Source organism: Nilaparvata lugens, chromosome 1 (genome assembly GCF_014356525.2).
Source record: "Nilaparvata lugens isolate BPH chromosome 1, ASM1435652v1, whole genome shotgun sequence".
NCBI classification, from domain to species: Eukaryota; Metazoa; Arthropoda; class Insecta; order Hemiptera; family Delphacidae; genus Nilaparvata; species Nilaparvata lugens.
In genome coordinates, this window is record NC_052504.1 from 19,907,486 (window position 1) to 19,933,226 (window position 25,741).

General features: G+C 33.6%; 1 protein-coding gene and 1 long non-coding RNA gene across 2 annotated transcripts in view; one reads left to right on the forward strand and one right to left on the reverse strand.

Annotated features, from left to right (window-relative positions):
- Positions 1–176: 176 nt before the first annotated feature.
- LOC120349913 lies at positions 177–25,342 on the forward strand. The gene is made up of 2 exons (XR_005570506.1): positions 177–229; positions 25,049–25,342. It is a non-coding gene; the product is annotated as an uncharacterized LOC120349913 (long non-coding RNA).
- LOC111059310 (centromere protein S-like) overlaps positions 4,632–25,741 on the reverse strand; it is a 38,387-nt gene continuing 17,277 nt past the window's right edge. Inside the window, exons 3-4 of the mRNA XM_039421361.1 lie at positions 6,587–6,653; positions 4,632–5,007 (exon numbers count right to left, since the gene is read on the reverse strand). Coding sequence (XP_039277295.1) covers positions 4,894–5,007; positions 6,587–6,653 — 181 coding nt within the window. The 3' untranslated portion in view covers positions 4,632–4,893. The remainder of the gene's footprint in view (positions 5,008–6,586; positions 6,654–25,741) is intronic.

A 25,741-nucleotide genomic window follows, 5' to 3' on the forward strand; every position in this document is an offset into this window, starting at 1 on the left:
TTCTGTATTGAAATCATGTATCGCATGACCATCTTCCCATTCAAAAAATAAAGTTGCAGTCAAAATGGCGGCTCCAAGATGGCGGACCAGATTTTTGAAGTCATAGTAAAGTAGTATTTTCAATATGAGTAGGATCCCCAATCACACCCATCTTGAAATCACATTTTTCCATGAGATTCTAAGCCGTTCTCATACTTTTTTCTTGCCTTTCTGCTTTGAATAGTACCGGGTGAGCATAAATTATTGAACACATTTCATAGGTGAATAAAAAAAATATCAAATAATAGTAGCGCGCCTATTTTTGTGGCAAACGTTGGTGTACCTGCTATAATTTGTGATGACATTCATCGAAACACAGTCGGCTCAATGGTGGGGGTGACAGAGCCTCAGTTGAGCAATGGCTACCGTGCAGGAGAAAGCTATGTGCGTTCTGTGGTTTCACGAAAGCAAATCGGTTATTACTGTTCAAAGACGTTTTCGTTTAGAGTATGGCCGTGATCCTCCTTCTAAGAACTCCATTAAACGTTGGTATCAACAATTTAAAGACACAGGAAATGTTTTGCACATGAAAGGTGCTGGCAGGCCTACTGTATCCGAGGAAGTAGTCGATCGAGTAAGGGAAGCATTTCTGAGAAGCCCAAGTAAATCGACTCGTCGTGCGAGTTTAGAACTTGGCATACCTACCTCAGTCGACAATATTGTGAAAGTGCTACACAAACGCCTAAAATTGCATGCGTACAAAATTCAATTGTTGCATAACATTAAAGAAGACGATAAACCACGGCGGTACAATTTCGCTGTCGAAATTCTGAACAAAGTTGAAGAAGATAATGATTTTTTAAGAAAGGTTATCTTTTCTGACGAAGCTACCTTCCATGTCAACGGTGTTGCTAACCGTCATAATTGTCGGATTTGGGGTAGCGAAAACCCTCATGTTGTTCAAGAGGTTGAACGTGATAGCCCCAAGGTTAATGTTTGGTGTGCGTTGGCTGCATATGGCGTTATCGGTCCGTTCTTTTTCGCCGAGCCTACCGTGACTAGTGCTTCGTATCTTGACATGCTACAAGAGTATGCAGTACCACAAATCGAATATCGACAGCCAAATGTTTACTACCAACAAGATGGGGCACCTCCACATTGGGGTCTACATGTTCGAAATTACCTGGATGAACAATTTCCTGAACGTTGGATTGGCCGCGATGGACCGATTTCCTGGCCTCCTCGATCCCCTGATATTACACCACTCGATTTCTTCCTTTGGGGATTTGTCAAAAATAAGGTGTATGCAACGAAGCTACGTAATATTGACGAACTAAAACGAAGAATTGTAGCCGTAATTCAGGACATCACTCCAGAAATAATCGACAATGTATGGCGTGAAATTGAATATCGTCTAGATATTTTACGTGCAACAAAAGGTGCTCATGTAGAAATTTGTTGAACTTTTCATGTGTTCTAAATAAAACTATTTGAAATTGGCTTTTCAATAAATCAATATTCATGTAAGTACACTCATTTGTTATTTTTTTATTCACCTATGAAATGAGTTCAATAATTTATGCACACCCTGTATTGATTAATAATTTTGAGATATCAATATGCGGTTTTCGCCATTCATTTTTTCTTGAAATTCCGTATCGAAATTATGTATCGCATGACCACCTTCCTATTTAAAAAAAAACAAAGTTGCATTCAATATGGCGGACCAGATTTTTGAAGTCGTAGTAAAGTAGTATTTTCCATTTTAGTAGGTTCCCCAATCACACCCACCGTCAAATTACCCTTGTGTATGAGATATTATGCGCTTCTCGGACTTTTAACCCACTCTGTATGACTTTAACTTTAGGTAATGACCGAACGTAGTGAGGTATACGTTTCAACTCGATTTGTTTTGGCTGTCTGTATGTGACGCGATTATTTGGCAGGAATATTCCTTTTCAATTGCGCGTCGATGTATCCACAAGGTTTATTGAAATTTTGCATTTTAAGGATAATATGAAAAGAAAAGGAATTCCTCCATACTCTAATATCACTATATATATATCATCTACTTTGAAGATAGGATCAATCAGACTATAGAATTATTCATAATCAATCAGCTGACAAGTGGATTATTCATTGCATGCATTACACAGGTCTGGCCGTGTCTATTTCTATAAGGTAGGGTTTTGATATTTTTTATGATGCGTGCCAATCAGTATCAATATTCTCACATTTGAAAAACAAATTAAATAGGTGATTGAAAATAAAACAAAAATTGATTAAATGAACTGTATAATGCTAAAGGAATTATAATATTCTTGATTGAAAAAATAATTTTAAAATAGTTGAGAAATATTTTCATAAGATGGAATGATTATCACGAAACTGGATAAATCATCATATGGGATACAAATTAAAACGTGAACTGAGTTTATTAACATGAGTGAGTTTTTGATCTTAGAGAAACCAAATGAAAGTTTTTAAGAATAAATTATGATTCAACTGAATCAACTAGAACAGGTGACATCAGATACTTGTGGATGAGAAACTGCGTGAGGTCTACTGTTCACAGAACTACTAGTAATATGAGAAAGCCATCGAGATAAATTTATGTTTCAATATTCCCATTAGAACTAGATTTATGTACAATTCGCGTAACGCTTGCAATATAAAGACTCGAGACGTCTTAGGCGAGGTATCCAACCAGAGAGTTGGGGGGTCAAGCAGGCTCCCGCTCTGCATTCAGCTATGAGCAAGGCAGCTCTATTACATTCTATTCTCACTGGTCGCACCTGATCAATTTCAAGGCCTCTATATTATTGGTGTTGCTATCATTTGAATCATATAGCACTAGTAGTTCTGTGAGCAGAAGACCTCGCGCAGTTATAAACCGCAGCCTCCTCTTATACTGTCCATCAGAGTAAATCCTGTCTGTATGTCGTGTCGGCGAGATATCGGTGTGAAAACGGCTAATGGCTGTTGGGGTTGATGTTTCAAAAATGCTAACATCAAAAGCTAATCTCCTTCAAGACATACTGTCAACAGGACAGCCCGAGTTCATAGCAGAGAAAGTTCGAGAGACAATACCATGTTATTTTAGTTATTAATTGCATGCGTTATTGCACGCAATCAATAGTTCATTTATTTATTTTTCGCCACACTGCACAGAAAGCAGCTGTTTTACAGTCCCTACGTAGAACTGAAAGACATTGTTTGCAGACGACTCTCGTCTGACGTCAGAACAGGTTTCTTTCCGGCCTAGGCCGAAAAGAGTACCCTTTCCAGCCGCTAACATGGAACTAAGAGAGGTGATCATAAACAGCTGATCAAAAAACTTTTTATTATTTGTGTTCATTATTCAATAATTAAAACATTTATAATAATATCATCTTATTGTCATTTGAAAGAATAAAAAAGTATAAACTCAACCTCCCACATAATTGAACATCATCTTTTAGGTTATTTAGACAAAGCAGAATAAAAAATAAAAATACTTGGACTATTTCCTGATATTCAGATTACCTCAGATTTGCTAGAGCTATCACCTTCCACTTCTGCTTTCGGAAGTGCTTAGTAAACAACTATTCTCATTTATATATTGTTTATTTTTGTGTGTGGCGAAAAATAGCGTTCGCACCACGGGCAAAAATGTTTTTCCGGCTCTCAATCTTTTCTAGTCCTCGGCCTACGGCCTCGGACTTGAAAACCGATTTCGAGCCGGAAAAATCTCATTTTCTGCTCTAGGTGCGAAATATACTATATTCACAATGGAGAGAACGGGTTTCCCCAAATTTATGTCTCCTTAACAATAAAAATTGTACAGATACAAAAAAAAATAAAAATAATACGAACTCATGCAATAATAAAGTATACAAACAAAAAAATACTACCTAATTCAAAAATGAAAAATACAAAGATTTCAAATACTTATGAAAAAAGTAAAAATAAAACAAATTGAGAATTCAAAATTCCAAAACTTATAAAAATTAAAGAATATAATAACAAATAATGAACAAAAATTTTATCAATAGAATAAATAACATTTATAACTGAACGACGTCCCAAACCATATGAACTGATACACCAACTATTTATTCGATCAAATCATGCTTACACAAGATTTAATTATTATCATAATTATAACGCTTTCCGGAATTTAGCGCGACAAAACCAGAAGACATTTAGGCGCCCAGACAAGCTATTAAGTTCTTTGCATCCTATTATTTAATAGTGCATAAAAATTGCATTCAATGAGGCATGCAATTTATAGTCTACACAGCTGCTGATTTTTTATCAAGTTACATTGAGATATTGAATCGCATGATGAATAATTCTATAGTCTGATTTTTACTCTAATATTGGCGTATGAAGGAGGCTCCTTTTTCCTTTTATATTATCCTTGAAATGCAAAATTTTTCAAAAACCTTGTATATACGTCGACACGCAATTTAAAAAGGAACATACCTGTCAAATTTCATGAAAATCTATTACCGTGTTTCGCCGTAAATGCGCAACATATGAACATTTAAACATTAAGAGAAATGTCAAACCGTTGACTTGAATCACTTCGCTCGGTCAACCATCCTTTTCTAGCTGCGCAACGTCGCCAGATCGTTTTCTAACATTGTAGAAATATAGTTAATCAACAAAATATGAAAATTATGAAAATTTATTATTGAATCATTTTAAAATATATTTTCTGACGAATAAAATATAATCCATCTCTCATCAACAAATCTTTCTTACACCAATCGTCAGTTGACCAATAATTCACAAAGTGATGGAACACATTCACTCAGTATCAGAAAGTTGGGCACTTGACAACCTTAGGTAATCGTTTAACCTTATACAGAGACATAAGAGGGCTTTTGATAGAACTCTTGAAAAAATGAATAAATGTCTTTTTCATGGTCAGCTGTCATCTGATTGTTTGAGTTCAGTCGAAGTTGATGGTTCAGCAGCTCTTGATGATCTTTGCTTTTTCTCCAATCCATTCACCAATATCATGTTGTCAACATGTTCTTTCTGAAAATTAAAACATTCAAATGTATAGAAATGGAAATAGATAACATTGAGAAACGTAACAGTAACAATTTCTTGAGATCAAATGAAACTAGTTGCAAAAAAATAATATATTTATTTATTTACATTTTATATAAATCATCGTTCAATCGCAACCCAAAATGATAGAGCATGTAATTTTTATGTTAAAAGACTTTCAAAACCATGAACAGTCGTCATTGAGGTAGATGAATTATTGGTCATTCAATTTACCAGTGGTTTGCGTCAAACCAAGTATGATAATATTCAAGATTATTGGAAAACAATCAACAACTCTTTAGACTTGGATGTTGGGTAAAATATCGGTTCAAACTAATTCAATATTAACTTTAGACCTACATAATATCAATGTTTTCTCTGCATGGAGTTCGTGTATTGTATAATTGGTGTAAAATCCTTCTATTAATGATTTTGAAGACACACATCTCAACTGAAGGAACTAAAGCAACTAAAGAGAAAAAAAATACAAACATATTTTTTGTTAAGGCATTCAATCAGAAAAAAATAATAGGATTTTTTAAAAATTAATTTATAACTCTAATATAATAGTCGCAATTCATGAACTGGGGAAAAATCTGCCAAACGTTCTAATATTTGAAAAATACTAGAAAACTATCGAGTTGATAAATTAGAGCAGAAACTGGTATTTTTGTCAGAAAGTGTTTTTGATGTGAAAAAGATTTTTGATTATTGTGTTTTACGTGGAAAGTGCGGGGTCTCAAGTGAAATTAGTAATTTTTGTTGGTGTATTCCATTCTGTAAGCAATTAGACTTCTTCCAAATTATTGAAAATATAGAACAAATTTTATAAAAATAAAATGAATATTTTAATAATTAGTAACGATCTTGTCTGAATATATAAATCTATTCTACTTAAGGCTGTGCAAAGGCTAAAAATAAACTTTCTACTGGTGATATTTTTCAAAGTTTTTGATTAAGCAAAACAAAAATTTTCCAAATTCACGAAAATTTATTTCTACGAATAACTCAACTAAAAGTTATTTTTGGTAATTTTTAGTAATTATAATAACTTTTTCAAAAACTGATATTCTCAGAAAATTTTTGTTTTATTTAATCAGATTTACCATGAAGAATTTATCCTCTAAATCTCATGGATTTATCTCTTACCGAATTTGAAATGTCCTGTCCCAAAAATTTAAACTTTAGGCGCTCGTATCTCGAAAAGTAATGATAGGAAAATAAATGTTTTCCTGAGAAAACTATTTCATTTTGATAGCTTGATGATAAAAAAATCGAAAAACTTTGAAAAATATCATCAGTAGAAAGTTTATTTCTAGCCTTTGCACAGCCTTAAGTTCAGAGGCTGATGGATCATTTAGTGGGTTATGTATACTTCAATGTATATTATGTATGTATTAGTAGAATACAGCTTCGTTGGTTATTTATATTTTATAATACATATTTTTTTATATTTTATATTTCGTTGGTTTTATTAATTTTATTTTCAGAATTTTTTAATTATTCAAAGATACACCCAGTTCTAAAATTAAATAATTATAAAACTTTCATTTTTAAAGCTTACCATGCTTGCATTTTTACGAACTAGTAGCCGTATGTCTTCAATATTTATTGTTGACTGTTTTCTATTCCTGTAGAAGAAATTAGAGTTATAAACAGCGAGTAATAAGAATTACTGTTAAGTTGTGTGGATATTGAAAAATTCAAAATAATAACATAGGTATAGTGAGGTCCACGTTATAAAGTCAACACTTGATTAAAGTTTGTGTTGCTATCGTTGTCTGTCATTAAACTAAACAGATAGCTCTATCCTCTTCTAGCTCCGCAACGGTACCAGATTGTTTCTGGACCATAAAGAAATATCATTAATTACCAAAATATTCAATCTCAACTAAAAATTCATTATAAAATCATTGAAAAATATTTTTTCTTGACAAATGAAGTTTGAATGATAATTATTAACAAGAATGAATAATAATATTACAGTTTATAATAATAATAGATACAAGTTTGATCAAGCCTGATACAATAATATGATGGGTAAGTATAGAAAAACGAGCTTGGGACATTGTTTTTTATTTCACAAATTGTAGAATACAAGAAACTGTTGAATGTTATTGGACAATAAAAACTGAAATAGAAAATGAAGCAAAACTAAATTTTCAAAACTGTCCAATTTTATGTCAAGAATCAAATTCATATGTTTAGAAACTACATATTTCCTTCAAATGGAAGGAAAGACGATACTTTGGTGATAGAGCAGGCCCACTTGAAACAGTATCGTAGAGTCATAAAAGAAGAGCACTACTCCCTTATTCAAGAACCCGGCTCACTCTACATCGGTCATGTTACTCCAAACTCTGGAAGCTTAGAAGAAATCGTTAAATTTGATATTTCTCATCTATCTTAACATGAAATATCTCTTGATTGTGATTGGCTGCGATGGTACTGCAGTCAATTCATGTTTGAAATCTGGTTTGATACGCCGAATAGAGCTATTTTTGAGAATACCTCTACAATGGGAAATAATTTGTCTCATACGCTTGAATGAGTTGCCGTTTCGGTATTAATTTGAACACTTTGACGGCATAACAATAGGGCTTACTTCCTCTAAAGGGCCAATCGGTGAAAAGTTATCTAACTGTGAAAAGTTCCCTTCCAGATCATTGATTGTGAAATCCATGAAATAGACAGACAAGTACTCAGTAAGGATCAGAAATATTTACTTGATATTTCTAGTGCAATCAAATCAGGTATTTGTGAAGAAGATTTGGCTGCTCGATATCTAGGACACTTATCTCATTCTAGGTGGTTGACAAAAGCCTACAGGACCCTCGTCAGACTCTACGTAAGTGAAGTAAGCCCCTCACCTGAACTAAAAAAACTCGTTTTATTTGTGCTACGCTCATATATGCCAATGTGGTTTGCAATAGAAAAAGTGGACTATTCACTGTCGGTCCAAAACTTGTGTACCAACCATAAAATCAACAAGCTATTTACCAAGGTATTGACCTGCTTGACATTGTTGATCCTGTAATCGAGAGAAACGGTTTTTTTGCACACCCTGAACACATATTATTGGCAATGACTCAGGATAACAGGAAACATGTAAGAGAGCTCGAATTCCGGAGAATCCCAAAGTCAAGGCCGGTCGATGGAAGAAGGAAAGCCATAAGAACATTTACCCCTCCAAAAATCAACTTTTGTGCACAAAACTACTTTGAATTAATCAACTAGATGGACTCCAATCTCACACTTTCATCACCTCCGTTGTTAAGGGGCTTTACAGACAAAGCAATAAAAGCGCACATTGCCTTCAACAGTGACTCCATCCCTGACTGGAACTCTACATTTGGAAAGTTTATTTGTCACCGAAGCTTCGAGTACGCTTTGTGAATTTCACAACCAAAATGGCTTCATAAGAGCAAATCTTCTGTCAAGATCGTCTATGGCCAATTACACAAGCAAAAGAGATTTCAAAGTTCCATTTGAAGGAAAAATGTAGTTTATAAACATATGAATTTGATTCTTGACATAAAATTGGACAGTTTTAAAAATTTAGTTTTGCTCAATTTCCTATTTCAGTTTTTATTGTCCAATAACATTTAACAGTTTCTTGTATTCTACAATTTGTGAAATAAAAGACAATTCACCAAGCTCGTTTTTCCATACTCACCCATCATATTGTATCAGGCTTCATCAAACTTGTCTTAAAGTAGCACACATTGATTGAAAATGCTCAAGTTATGTTCTGTAAAAAATGTGTTTTTTTCTATATTTTGGCGAATTTTAGGCACCGTGCGCCACCGGTAGATATTGCCTAACCTAAATGAAAAAAATCACAATGATTTTAAGCTATACTTTAAGTATTTTTCACCTATTACAACACGAAAAAAATAAAATTTAAGTTGAAAAAAAAATTCTGGAAAATTTTTTTAGGTTTTTGACAAACTTTAGTGCCTATGCGCGACCGGAAGATGTCAACCGATTTCAATTTTTTTCATTTCATTGTGTTCCCCTTCCAAAAGAGACACTTTTGCGAGCTATTACAACTTCGAAAAAAACTTATTTTTTTCGGCCCACCCTACTATAGAAGGCAGTAGTGACGCAGAGAATTGGCAACGCAGTTGTCCTATCTTTTTCATTGTCATTATTCAAGGGTCATTTGTTTTTAAACCTTCGATTGGCCATAAATGATAGACTATAATAGAATAATTTTTCTACTAAAACTTACTTTACACTTATTAAATTATTCTTTAACCTAATAGCCGTTTTAAGGTCGAGGCATTCGTCATACCAATGGGCTAGCCTACAACAGCTTCATACTGCTGACGCCAAATGAGTTCAAGTGGGCTATGACGTTGTTTTGGAGCTTCTCGTTAGTTTGAGAGCTCTGTCCTCAAAGTCATGTCTTGAGTTTGAGGAAAAGGTTAAAGTTACTAGTGGCCATGACAGGTTTATATGGTGGGTGTTCAGTAATTTGATTTGCTGGAGAGGCCGTTTGGTTGGCAGCACTGTGAGGCCGTGTTGTCATGGATCACTACGATTCCGGAAGTCATTTCAAGTGACTCCTTTAATTCTCCAACACCATTCACGTACAATATCATCATTTTATAAAATTTCCTGCGTGAACCTGAATAATTGTTAGATTTATGCTGAACTGCCATTGCCTTTTGCTTACAAAAATGAATAACACTATGCGACTAGCACTTGGCGACAGAAGCAAGCAAGGGGGTCATGTTTCGGGTTCTACAACTCGACAACAATTGACGATCTGGCCGCGCCGTTCACTTGGTGCTTGGTGGGGATGAAAAGCTGTTGAGCTCGTAACAGCACCCTACACCTTGTCTGTGACTCATGATATGAAATCGGAGGTTGTAAAAAAATAACCTCATATAACGTGGACCTCACTATAGTTAGTAAGATTATGATGTTTATAGGCCTACAGTATTACTAATTCAAAGATTTGCCTTTAGACATGAAATAAAAAAAATTGAAAGAGTATCATTGAGAAGCCCCCTGTGGGTTGGGGGAGCTTTGAGTAGAACATCGTACTCAAGAATTTGTTAAAAACCAGAATTCACCCATAGTATCCCTGCTTGTCGTAGGAGGTGACTAAAAGGGACCCCCTTTCCAAATCCCTTCCTCTCCTTCGTAATATGCTTTGGAACTTATCATTTCTAGAATGGCTCTTTTTCCATTGACTTAGGTTTGTGCCATTCTATCTGTATTTTTCTATCTGTTGGCCTTCCTTGGCCATATTCTTACTTCTTCTTAGGCCAACCCAAGGTGTTATGTGGACCGTGCTGATGGGGTGGTGCTTTTATATGGTGTCTCTAACGGTGCCTGCAGGATACCAGTCGCCCTCCTGTAGTATTTAGCCTTGCCTGAACATGCGGGGCTTTTTCTGGATTGTCCACTTCCCTAGCTGTTCGTGGGAACCACATGAACAAACCAAACCCCAAGGCAACTCCAGAATTTGCCTCGCCTTCAAACCCACAGGGTCTGCTCCATTAGGACAGGTTCCTTAATCTGAAATGGGTGCTTCAGGAACATAGGAAATACCGTTGAACTCTTATGTAGAGGCTGTGAAATTTAGTCTTAGAAAAGAGTGGACTGTATAATAGGAGAGAATAAATCAAATTCTGAAAAGGAAGAAACAATGTGTCTTGACTGATTTCCACTGAAACCTGACTGGAATTCCACAATTTTAGGCAACTCAGTATTAAAACTAATCAACATAATGTAGGCTAAGGTGAAATGCCAAATGGAAAGGTAGGTTAGTAAAATACAAACTTTAATCAGCATTAAAGAATATACCATAAGTAAAACAGTAAAAATACCTGACATCAACAGTATGAATCACAAACTAATCAATCACATGAGCAAGAATACATGTAGTTGATCCTAATTGACATGAGGAAAAAATGATGCCAACAAAATGATTTAAAGTAGAAAAATATTATGTAAATTTGAGTACATGAAGTGACCCATCGGGGTGACTGGTCAACAATATAAAACTGAAAAAGAATTTAACTTTGTTATGAACAAAATTAGGATTGAGTTTAGAAAACAATTGAAGTTGAAATTTATCACAAATCAAAACATAAAAACTTGAAACCAGCATTAGTGATTCTAGTAAAAAACAGAATAAGTAAAACAGTAATCTGAATGCAAAAACTAATTGCAATATAGCAATTTGAAACAGTAAATTATTACCAAAGATTCTCAGGAGATGATGTTGCTATTATGCACACATCCCAAACAAATTAATTATCAATGAGTGACAGTGAACAGTTATGAATATAGCATCAATGTACATAAAATATAAAATAATTTAGTTACTAAAAAATTTGGAAGAATGACAATGTAGCTACTGAACAAAACGTTTGTAGAATACCAGAGTTTAAAATAAGTAGTTTTTTAAAATAATAGTGCCATTTATGAACAAGTAACACCTAGGAAAAGTGAAATGTGAAGCCACAGAATTTGAATTGGTTTGGTACCAATAAAAATTACAGGTAAGTTGAAATTAACCATAAGGTAATATGTGAATAACAGTAGTGTGATGATATTGAGCATATGATCTATAATCATATGCTCTAGTTACTAGGAAAATCAAATGCATGTTTTATTTAAGTTGTCATTAATGTTTGATAAAGCCTTGTTAATACATATCAAAAGGTTTCTCTTTCGTTTTAAAATAGTTCAATCTATCAAACATCAATCGTTTAAAACTCAAATGGATCACCTCTTGAAGCCTAAAGTTTTGGATTTGGACGCAAACTAGGCCACAGCCCAACCGGAATGGGAACATTGGCACAAAACGTTCATGAATCTCATTTCAACAATACAAACGACAGATACAGAAAAACTCAAAATACTAGTCAATTTTATATCTCCAGCAGTATTCGAACAAATAAGTCACTGTGGTACATATACCGATGCTCTTAGTTCATTACAAAAATTGTATACTAGGCCAGTTAATGAAATATTTGCCCGTCATGAACTTCAAACTAAAAAACAACAACCAGGCCAATCTATTGATCAATTTATTGAAGAACTGATGCTTTTAGGAAAAAAATGTAAATTCAAGGCAGTAACAGCAGAACAGAATCATGATGATTGTGAGAGAGATGCCTTTATAAGTGGTTTGCTGTCTCCAGACATTCAACAACGTCTCTTGGAGACAAAGTCTTTAGATTTCCATGAAATAGTAGACCATGCTAGAACTTTAGAATCAGCATACCGTGACTCACTTAGTTTCAACTCTTCCTCATTGCTACTCAACGCCGCACAGCCTGTAGTCAAATCCTCAGTTGAATCTCTAACTCCGGCTGAGCCTGTTATTGCACAAGCTACTCAATCAAGAAAAAACTCAAATTATGTGATTACTGTGGCTTCAACTCACACTTCAGAAATGAATGCCCTGCTCGCAATATATTCTGTAGGAAATGTGGAATAAAAGGGCATTATGCAAAAATGTGCAGATCAAATCAGACCCACAAGAATGATAGCAGCAGCAGAAATCTGTAATTCATCACCTCCAGGACTCAGTAAAGCTACTGTACCAGCTTTGTTGAATGATTTTAGAGTAGCTGCGCTAATTGACACTGGCAGTTCCAGTAGTTTTGTTAATAAACAACTTGCAAAAGATCTGAAATTAAAAATTTACCCCTCTAATGAACAAATTTGTATGGCTACTACCTCTCTCCGATCATCAGTTGTTGGACAATGCTCAGTTAACCTCTCAATTCTTGGCCACAAGCACAAAAATGTCATTCTCCTTGTTCTCAAAGATCTCTGTTGTGATATATTAGTAGTGAGTTGTTGCAGGAACAGCATATGGGCGTGGCCTTGCCCCCAGGACCCGGGGACCAGCGCCAAGGCCAACAACCCCCCCTTCCCCAAGGGGTGAGGGACCAGCAGGGGTCATTGACCTGTTACTTCCGCCCACTTCAAGTCATCAACCTTTTATCTCCACCCATTTTCATCAGTTTGATCCCCCCCTCCACATCCAAATCTACCATTTTGCTCAAAACCAGCCTTTTATCCTAGTCAGATGGTTTTTTTTTATATAACCATCATATTGATGTTTTAATTGATGTTCTTCTGGCGTTAAAAAATCATCCTTATTGAATGGAATCTCTGGTTTAGACATTCTAATTCTTCGAAAAAAATCCTCCACACTATGTTCTAATGTGAAGCCGCGACCTTCAAGCTCTGCCCAATCAAATGTTCTTGAAGCCATTACACATTATCCTATCAGATAATATGTGTATTGGTAAATTGCATCATGAATATATTGCTTGAATTCAGCATTATTGTATACATAATCCATCATACTCTCTTCTAATAGCCTAATTCCAGTCTTAAGATTATCATAACTAACAAATCCAACCTTTTCTTTTTGGTACTCATCTTTAGTTAATAGATTATTAATACTAGTCTTTGCTTCTTCAGTAATTATCTTCAAACTTGTTTTGAGATAATCAAATGACACTAGTTCAGCCTTCTCCTTATTAAAATCTGATATTGTCAAAACTGTTTTTTTCAAGTTCTTCCAATTGCTTCTTCAAACTATCTTTGGATGTAATCAAATCCACCTTTTCCTTATCAAAGTCGGATCTAGTTAGAACTGTTTTCTTATGTTCACTTAACTGATTTTCTAAATATTCCTTAGCATCTATCTCATTACTTTTACCATGTGAAACACGTCCAAACCTGTCCACAGACATGTTGTAACTGAAAGAGTGAATAAGACACTAACTTCAACCTTTCCTAATACATTTCCACTCAGCCAGATCAAAAATAGCCTCCCACAATTGATTACTATCTGTGATTGTTGTTATATGATGATCATTGCTACATCCATAGTGGAAATGGCCACGTTCCTCAATTACAATATCTAAGAGTTCATACACTTCAGATAAGATTGAATACTTTGAACTTGAATTTGACCATTTACTATCATCAGACAATTCTTTATCATCATTATCCTTAACTCTACTATCATTCTCAACACAATATTGTGAGAATCTAATGCTATTAGCCAATTCTGTAAACTCATCCAAAGTTATTCCCATTAATAACCTGGACAACTTTTTGAATTTAGAATAACTAAAGCAATGAGACATATTTGAGGTTATGTTCTATTAAACAAGAAGTACTTATGTACAACTGAACTGCAGCTCTAACAAGCTTATACTAAATCAAATCGTATACTTACCTACTATTATATATGCTTTGCTTTCCACCTGACAGGAGGATGTAGGTATATAAACTTGAAAATTGCATCAACTTTCAACTTCATATACCCCCATCTTTGTGCTGTACGAAGCGCAGGCGTTAGCTTAAAACGCTTCCCCATTTCAAAACTGATACATTAATATCAATTCCATACTAAACCACTATGAAAAACTCATAATAGTTTAATATAGAGAATTGATTTGTATACAGCTAAGAAATAGGCCTATTCCATTTTATTCCTCATCTAATTTGCTACATCATCCAGAAGTACCAATGATGGTTTATCCTCCCGGTGAATACATCTCATAACATACTTCCCATTATTAAAACTTTCCAAAGTTTGTCCATTTAGGTCCGATAAAAACCTTTCTGGCAAAAATACGTCAAAAAACACACGTTGTCCTTGCTTATTTTTCTCATATAATCGCAACACACTTCTCAATCCGAATGGTGTATGAACTATTCTTGCCTTATATACTGGATAGCTGGAGTCAGACTTCAAGTCACTTATCTGCACAATGGGAATACTCTCCCTTGATGTCTCATTGAATTTAGTCATATTGAACTGCTGCTGCTGCTGCATCATGAAGGAGTAGAATAGCATGTCTCTGCACTCAACTTTTCTTAAACTGGGAATGAAAGCCACTTCACTATTGTATGTGGTATCACACTGTTTTCCCCCCCTCCACTCATCAAGGTTTTCATGTTTAAACTGGTTTGCAGTTCACCATCACTGTTACCATTCTTCTTTGTTCCATCCCAAGGTCAGACATGATTGAACATGTTTGCAAATGTCAATAACCCTAAGAATCCTCTTTGTTAGATGAACTTATATTGCGCAACACTTCATCCTCAATTTGGATTAGTTTTTGAACATTCAATTTCATAGGTCTGTAATAACATAGGTAATCATTTATATCACAAACATTCACTGTGTTTAGAAAAATTAATTTTAATTGTTCAGCAATCATAACATCAAGATTTTCACATTTTGCTTTTGCAATAGCTTCTTCACATAAATCAAACCAGTCTATATAATCACATAATTTCGATTCCAATTCTATATCAGCATACAACCAACAGTTGGGATCCATTACAACACTGATCAGATCTGTTCATAACAGCACACTGGAATGGATTCTGTTTGTAGCAGAGCTTTTATATGAGTGGTACAAGAACTGAAAAATTTACTGGATTAGCAACATTACTTGTAAGATTGCATATTCTCGCCTTGTGCATGTATAATTGATATCCACACCATACACAAATTTATTACCTCTTGCCCATTGTAGTAAAATACTTAGTATAAAATGGACACATCTTCATACTTTTCATTCACTCTGCTTCACATAAGTAATCCACTTTTCGACCAAATACTTTCTCTGCCTTGGACAACATCAATGACAAATAATGAATAAAGCACATCTACCATCAACAATACTATTATGAATTTTGCAAACATCATAAGTCCAGCAATCAGAGAACTTTCTATAATTAGACCTTTCAAAATTATCAGGTATTGTTTCAACATTATTGTGAAATTTCTTTAGGAATTCTGCTTCTTCTCCACCCTTTGTATATACTCTATCATAGTTTTTGAGACAAGCTTTTATTAGATTATCAGAATAATCTATTTCACCCAATTCCCATTTTATCTTGTGATGATAAAACTCCAACCAACATACATCTCAATAGGTTCTCCATGTTAGCTGTGATTTTGGAAATGGTGGTTTGAAATGTAATATAACATAAGTATCTTTAGGATCAATCATTGCAAATTCATTTAATTTAAATTGATTATTCTCATCTTTGAATCCATGAAACTCAACAACAGCAAATGTGTCATCAATTCTAACCTGTTTGATGTGCTGCAATCCCCATCATCTCCTCCCTCAGCATGCCCTCCCTCCTCCATCAACTGCTCTTCCTCCTCCTCCTTGTCCAAGTTGCACTGCACATCTGCATATTCCACTTTCCTTGATGGTTTTGAATGACAATTTCCTCCCATCTTCAACCCCAATGATAAGTCACCAGTATAGCAAGATAATAAACTATTGTAGCCCTTCTGGTCCTCCTCTTCTTCCTTCACAGTTTGAAGTAAGGATGATGAAAGAGAGTTACACGATATTGAAGTTCTGCTCGATAGCATGGTTTTTCACCTACTAAAGCTTTTTCAATCAGTCTTAGGTTATATACAACCTGCTCTCACCACACACTCTACTGGTAAAACTACTGCACCTCTTGAACCATTGATGTTAGTGGGGTATATTCTATAATATTATCACTTACTAAAATGCAATAAGCACTGGTTGAAGCAGGCACATCACTCTCAAATTCAAATTCGAGTCACACATCTATTAATCCTTTCAATGTACTTGGCTGGTGTGAACAATCAATTACCAAAATTGGTGTATTTTTTGTAAATGTGGTATAATCAATTTCATTACCATGTTCAGAATTCACTGGTGAATTTGAATAACTACCTGCAAAGTCTAAAAACATTTTATACATTAACAGTTAATGTACATATTTTATATATATATTATACATAATATCAATTATCAATTATTATTATTATTATTATAATTATCAATTATACATAAACAGTTACTGTTTATTACCTAATAGATTGTCATAAGGGTAATAAATGCTATTCAAATATAATTTCACATTATATAGCTTGCACAAGTCAAAATTTGCCATTGTAGTCTTCAAGAGCAATTTTCTATTTGTTTGAAAAGCTAAAATTACATATTTTGGTGCATCTGTATGTGCCGCAGTTTTAATAGTCCAACTATGTACCTTTGTTGTGGGTAATATGGAATATTCATGTATTTCCCATTTGTGGAATGCTAATTTTAGTGGACGATCACTATCTAGTATATGTAAAAACTTGAGTCGTACATGATCCTCAAGTTGTAAATATGGTACTTTCCACTGCAATTTTGTAATGTTGATTGATACACTTTGACCATCTGTTGTAGTAATATTATTAATATCTGTTGATGATCGTAATAATACAAGTTCTTGTTTCAAGTTCAATATTATTTGTTGAAAATCTTCAAAAAAGGCTAGAAGCAACCTTAATGGAATACAAAAAGTGAACTTGTTATTGTCCAAAGTATATCCTTCCCGATCAAAACCTGCTAGATGATATGTATTTTTATCAATTACATTTTTCAAGAGTAAGCCTTTAATTGTACTTGTGATTCCTACAAGACACGACTTTGCAATTGGATGACCAGCCAACTCATATCTTATTTCATCAAACATAAATCCTATTGCATTACTTACTAGTTTATATGTCACATTTTGAATACTAGTTTCTCCCTTGTCATCTTTCACACTCTTCTTGCATGTAACATCACCCTGTATAAGAATGAACAATTTACATGGAAGGCTATAATTATCTTGTGAATTTATTGGAATTCTAATTTCATCAGATTTTGTTAAGCATTGATTTGCATAAGGAGTGTGGGTGTGATATTCCAGACTCTTTATTTCATTAAAAAAATGTATTTGCCTCTCAACATCCAAGATCTCACTTATTGCGGCCATTGAAGATGACATTATCCCAATTTACTCGAAATCCTAATTTTTCTAATATCTTTGCGTTTTTAGATGTTTTCATGTTGGAATGTGAAACTCTACTAAACGTCTCTTATTTACCTCCTCTTTTTCCTCATCTTCAACCTCTCAAAAGTTTCATCTCCTCTGCATGGATTATGATTTGAGGTATGCAATTTAAATACAATGAATCCCATCTCACTTCTTCTCTTGTATATGTGGTTTAACTGTTAATCTATCTCCTCTGAAATCAAATAAAGATCCATTCTGGTCAGTCACTTTGACATTAATGCACTGAAACTTGTGTGTATTCAAACCCACATATACAATCGGATTTGGTGTCTCATTAATTAAATATCCTGGAGGAACCTTTGGAAGAAACTCGTAAATAGTATGTTTTTCCTCACCATCGCTATAACTCCCACAAGCCAAATTACATGAAACATCTAAACATCTGATGTTTGATATTGAAACAGGTTTATTGGAATAATGCCACATATTTGGACTTAGCACCTTATGTTCAAAACCCAGTATTGTGCCAATTGAATCATTATGAGTTAAATCAATAGGTCTATCAGAATAGATTTCAGTTTTCATTGTATTATTATTCCCACATATAACTAGACTTTGACTAGTTACATTCAATTTTTCTGTTATTGCTTTTATGTAATTATCAATTTCATAAGAACCTGTTTCAAGCATTATAAATTGATCACCATATTTGAAACTGGAATTTTTCCCTTTAATAACATTTGGAATAGAATTAAAAGTCCACAGGTTCACTAATCCAATCTCATATTCCATATTATTATCTAAATCCAAAACTTGTGGTAGATTTTCATATAAATCACTACTCTTTCCAGAAAGCGTTATCACAACCATAGTAATTGCGGTAGTAGAACTTACCTCCACCTAAAAATAGTTACAACTGACCAGACAAGAATGATAAACATAGTTGACCACAAATATTTGTATTAGGTTTTTGTATCTCATCAGTATTATAAAATACATTCACAACTTCCTGCTTCTTCCAGTACTTTACCAATTGTAATGGTGGCTGTAGATTGCCTATGGGATCAAAATAGTATAGATTATCACCTTGTTTGTCATAGGCCACCCAATGTGTACCTGGTCTGGTATGGGAATCCAGATTAACAATAGACATCTCATCATGATGGATTTTGTTGGGCAGCATATCAAGCATATACACACCACACAGCGGAATTTTCAACAATCCATTGTTCTAGATCATGACCAGACATAGCTTTACTGAGTTTGGCAATCATTTTTTACTACTTTTCCTTGATCTTCCTCTTGCTCAATGTTTTGATCGCTTTGATGTCCTTCTCCTTTTACTTTCCCTCATCAATAGACCACGAACATTATGAGGTGGCGCTGATCCAGATGGAGAATCCAATACTCTTCCACCGCCACTACCACCACCAAAGTAGTTGTGGTATGGTCTGAGATAATAACCTTTTCCTTTAACATGATTCATCAAACGTTTAATCACTATTCACTATTCCTTTTTGTTACACCTTCACTTCTCCCTTTCCTGCTGGACTTCTTTTGTGCTAACCTTTTTCTACAAATATGTGGTAATTTCATTCCAGATCCAATTGCCAACTTTGTCTTCATTGCTAATGTGACTAAATATGCTAATACCTTCTGACTATAGTCTGTTTTGGGATCCTTGAATATTGCCCAAGCACTATCTGCTAGAATTTTATCTGCTCTTGAACGTGATAAATTATCTGAAGATTGTGAATAACTTATATCATGAATACGACAAGCTTTATCCAAGGAATTTATTCCTTGATCACCTCACTTAAGCCATTTGTCCAGCTTTGTGCCAGGACCGCAGTATTGGTAGCCCCCTTGGTAGGAAGTCTATTGTCCTATTCAGAACACCTGAAGTAATGGTACCTGCCTTATTCACAATACCTTTAGCAATATTACCTAATGTGGATAATAAACCACTTCCTGTCTGTGTGTGTTAGTCTTCTTTTTACTGGCATGACAGTGCAACTTTACCATCTTCCCATCTAGACTATCTCTAGAATACTAACAATAACTTAATTGCGCTACCCACCCACCTATCAATATATTATATGCGATTCTCTTAGTCCTTCTAAAATTGAATTTATTTCGATTGAATGAGAATTGTTACCAACTTTATGTGATTTTAATAGCATTTGCAAATGTGTAACCAACTCATTTGGATCATCATAGTAAACATATGATCTATTATTTGTTATATTCTTCAAGAAATTCAAACCTTTCCCCATTGTTGAGCGTGTAGTTCTATGTGTTTTTGATGGGAATAGTTTCTGAACTAACAGCAATTTAATCCCATTATTCCTCTTTACATAACCCAGTCTGTTTAAATGTGCACCTGTTGCAATTAGAATCTTTTTATAATTGTGAAAATCATTCATGCTACAATAATCCTCATTTGGTCGCACCTTGAATAATAATTCTAGTAAACCTCTTGTTATTTTGAATTTACCTTTTCCAACAAAAATATGTTTATCTGAAAATGTGATCATGACTTTTTTCCCATGAAGTATGAACTTGTTTTAGAATCATACTGTATACCTAATGTAATAGACTTCTTTTTTAACAAATGAAAATTATCCAAATAACTGTCAAGTATATCCTGTAACATGGTTTTCCTAATTAGAAAAGACTTGCTTAAAGGAGGTGGATCTAGCCCTCTGTCAGTCTTCCCTTCTTCATCACTGAGATATTCAGATTCATCTTCATCATCATCTACAGAATCATCATCATCAGTTGGGTCTTCCTCTTTCTTAAAATTGAATTTACCTTCAGAATCATTCATTTCATTTTTGATTTGTTTCTCAATTTTCATTGATGATTCTTTTAATTCTTGAAGAGGATTTATAATTGGTGCTAATCTTCTCTTCAAATTCAACTCTGATTCTGATTGCATACCTCGTAAAATATTATATTTTTCAACAATTGATTTTTTCAAATCATGAATTTTATTTGTTAACACATCTCTACCATCCCTCACATCTGTAATCTTTCCTATTCCTCTCTTCTTCACCTTCACCTCACCTCGCCTATTAACAATCTTACTCACTTTCATATTTACAGCAAACACTCAATAAGAGTACTGTTTGACAACTAACTCAATATTATAATTTATTCTGCTAAACTAACTCTCCATGTTTATCACTGAACTTTGTTAGATCTAAGAATGTGTCCAAATTCAATCTATACCTACCATCATGCAACTTATGATCAGTACAAATGGTGATGAAATTATGTCCATTACCCTTCATCCAAACATCTGAACACATATTTTTGAAAGTGTTAAAGTTCATATCGGACTCTGCAAAATCTCTATGGACTAGCTTCAAAGAAAGTAAGTCTATTCGAAAAACCAAAATCAGATTCGTATTTTCTCTGATTATATGCTTAGGTATAGTCGCATAGGACTGGTTTAGATATATCACATCAATATTCATATGTCTCCCCATGCTAAAATAATCTCGAATACATGCAACTTTCTGCAATTGCAAATCATCAAAAATCACCAAACTATCCTTTTCTAAATCATTTGGATTTGGTATGCTTGAAATATCATTTGACATACAAAACTTTATGAATTTTAGTGTAGAGAAGACTTTTTCCAAAAATACATACTTGGGCCGATATAAGGATTTACTAAACAAATATAAGCTTTGAAAACGTAATGTTTTTCTATGGAAAATAAGGTTTAGGAGAATGTTTGTCTTGCCAGAAGAAGAACCACCAACAATTATTGATCGGATATGATTTGGAAAAAGCATGCCATGCTTACTTTTGTTCATGTCAGCCATTTTTGTAGTGACAATTAGTTCATCGAAATTTAAAATAGGAATTTAAACTTCATCTCCATGTACATTTTCATCTTTCTTCAGATTCTGCTTATCATTCATGTCTTATGTGTTCATGAACACACTTCACCTACGACTAACAGTTCAAACACAGGTTTTTCACAAATAATATAAAATCAAGATGAAATGCTATTAAATTTACCTCTCAAAAAATTACATACACCACATTCAGAAAATAACATAATATTCCAGAATATACATACACTCATTTTCTACTGTAGAAAAGTATTTTACAAAACATGCTACCCTTGCTAATGATACAAATTTCTATGTTCATGTTTAAAACATATTGATAACTGTCACAAGCAAACAAATTAACTACATATATTCAATTTTTAATTACCAAATTTTTTCAATTTATAATGTACTAACAGTTGATTTTAGAAAAAGGTTTTTCATTTTGTCTTTAAATTAATGCAAGCTAGATTTGCGCATTTAATCATTGTTTCCATAAAAAGTTTATCTGTATCCATATCTGGTTTTGCTCTTTCTTTGATGAATTCCCTAATTTTATAAACAGAATATGATAATGAATTACAAAAGCATTGTTCAGGAAGCTCATAGGCAGATTTCCTGCATATCCTTTCACTTAGTAATTTGCTACCAGAATAACATACACTCAAATGTAGCTGTTTTTCTAAATCACTTTTTCCTGGTCTCACAAACCATAGAAATTCATCAAGGTCTACATAGTTTTTTCTGTAATTCGCTATTAAATCAACAAAACTCATGAGAATGTCACACATATAACATTGATAACATGGAATTATGCTAGCTATGATATCCATGTCTCTGAAAGCGAATATTTATTTTATTTTATTTATTTTATTTATTCTTTTTACAATGGAGCACAGATCGGGAGAGAAAAACTAAGAATACCTTGTACTATTTCTCTCCCAAATTTAGGTAGCATTAAAAGTCCAAAATGAGGTTATGTCTTCTAGATTTCCATAAAATTTTCAGTCCAAAAATATTCATACAAACCATTCTTTTGAATTTAGATTTTCAAAATACCAAAATAATAATAATAAACACTCAGTTATTTTTAAAATAGAGAATATTCACTTATTAGAGAAATTTCTTGAATATAATAACAATATTAGTATAATTGCTACAGACAATTACTTTTTTTTTTAATCCTGCTTCTAGACCACACTGTTCTAATAAATTGTAAGAAAAATCATCACCAGCTGATTTTAAAGTTTCATTTTCATTAATATGCTTTTGCATGATAGATACTTTCATAGCTGGAAAAGAACAGGGACATGTATCTGTTACATCAGGACAGCGTTTCCCTTCATGTTTTAACTTATCAAAATCTATTTTTGACTTATAACAGAATCTTAAATGTCCAAACTTTCTTTTAGCCCTTCCATCTAAAAACAAAAGATAGTCCTTTAATGTAAGACCTGAATTTGCATAATCATTTAAGCTATCAATAAGATTGTCCAATAACACTGTTAGACTACAACGGTGAGCTTCCAATTTGAAATTTGCAGTAGACGTCATAATCTGAAATAATATATATACATTTCACCTTCAAATTTCATCTTTTCATATCATCTTAAAACTAGTCTTCATCATAAAATAATCCAACATCTATACCACAAACTTTAATAAGTTTTCTTGCAAATTCTTTTCCTACATGATGATCTTCAAACATATCATCACTCAGATATTCTATTAACTTTTGCATTGCTAAAGATAGTTTTGAGCATTCACATTGATTTCTCTTGCAATAACCCCAATGATCAAATTTCCTATTTACATCATTCAAATTCCAGATAAGCTCATTGAGAAGGAAATCATGTCCAACATATTTTTTCATCTCAGTTATAATATTACTAAGAAGCTCTACTAGAATACCCTCTTTGAACATTGTCGCGGGAATGTGTGACTCCATATCTGAAAAATACATATCTATTATTATTAATTCAAAATAAGATCTTTTTTATCAATCCAACTTGGTTCTATAAACCCAAACCATTTAACTAAAACCTTTTGCCCCTTACATCTCAATACCTTTTCAACTAAGTAAACATTTCTATCAGATTCATTTAATTGAGTTCTTTGTAATTCTTTTTCATAAAACCTCCCAATAATATTTTCACCAGACAGATCTTTTAATGAATATGTTGGTGGTATTGTAGCATGAACTCCAACTATTTCAAATAATTCTAAACTCCAATTTATTTCATAGGCTTTTTCAAAGAATTTTTTGTATTTAGAAATTCTCACTATATCACCTAACCCAAATTTGGGACGAATAGGTTTATTACTCTTTCTTAAGTGTTTTTTATTCAATTCAGCAATGATTTGTTTCTCATGTTTCAATGTTACTTCAGCTGGTTTCATTTTGATAGTTGAATGAAATGAATTATTATATTGATCAACAATCTTGTCTAACCAAGATTCCCATTTATAATTGCCAGTTACAGTGAAATAATGATATATGCGCAACTTTAGAGTTCTGTTGAAACGTTCAATAAATGCTGCATGAGAATTGGAGTAGACACTATAGTGATGTATCTTATAATGTTGTAGTAGAGCCTTTACTTGAGAATTATAAAATTCCTTCCCACTGTCTGAACAAAATAGCTTGATGCCGAGATTTCTCTTAAATATTGGTCTTAAAGCATCACTCACTTCACGAGCTGTTTTTGTCTTTAGTGGCACAGCATATGCAAACTTTGTAAATGCATTTATAACAGTTAAACTATATTCATAGTTCAAATTCATTTTAACAAAATCCCCCATTTTTATAAGGTCTGCCTGTAACATGTCATTAACCCCTTTTAGAATATAACTCCTTTTATAAAGTTTTTACAGACAGGTTTATGCAACTCAATTGCCAACTGCTCTTGTACATTGCTCATTTTATCCTGTTCTCTCTTCAACTAGCAGATGGATACTAAAGTCTCAATCATATCCACACTTCTTCTATACACATATTAATTACAATCAATATGGTTGAGGTTATCCTGTTCACTGCATTGGGATTTACTGTACCAACACTTCTTCTGTATCATTTCCATCATTAGGCCTATCTTCTTCAGCTATATTCAACTCTTTTTCAAGTCTAATATGATGTTCAATCTGATTATGTCCCCAGGCTAGTGTATTGATATTATTGGGTAGAATAAAGCATTTGTCATCAAGTGCGGAAATAGCTATTTTTTATATCATTATCTCAAAAACATTATGCAGATATGAACATAATATGTTGGATGATTCATAATGAATCTTCCTATTGAATAGACAATCCTTATATATTTCAAATTTCAAATTATTATCAATTATACCAGGTGAGCATAAATTATTGAACACATCTCATAGGTGAATAAAAAAATATCAAATAATAGTAGCGCGCCTATTTTTGTGGCAAACGTTGGTGTACCTGCTATAATTTGTGATGACCTTCATCAAAACACAGTCGGCTCAATGGTGGGGGTGACAGAGCCTCAGTTGAGCAATGGCTACCATGCAGGAGAAAGCTATGTGCGTTCTGTGGTTTCACGAAAGCAAATCGGTTATTACTGTTCAAAGACTTTTTCGTTTAGAGTATGGCCATGATCCTCCTTCTAACAACTCCATTAAATGTTGGTATTAACAATTTAAAGACACAGGAGATGTTTTGCACATGAAAGGTGCTGGCAGGCCTACTGTGTATCTGAGGAAGTAGTCTATTGAGTAAGGGTAGCATTTCTGAGAAGCCCAAGTAAATCGACTCGTCATGCGAGTTTAGAACTTGTCATACCGCAGTCGACAATTGTGAAAGTGCTACACAAATGCCTAAAATTGCATGCGTACAAAATTCAATTGTTGCATAACATTAAAGAAGACGATAAACCACACTGGTACAATTTCGCTGTTGAAATTCTGAACAAAGTTGAAGAAGATAATGAATTTTTAAGGAAGGTTATCTTCTCTGACAAAGCTACCTTCCATGTCAACGGTGTTGTTAACCATCATAATTGTCGGATTTGGGGTAGTGAAAA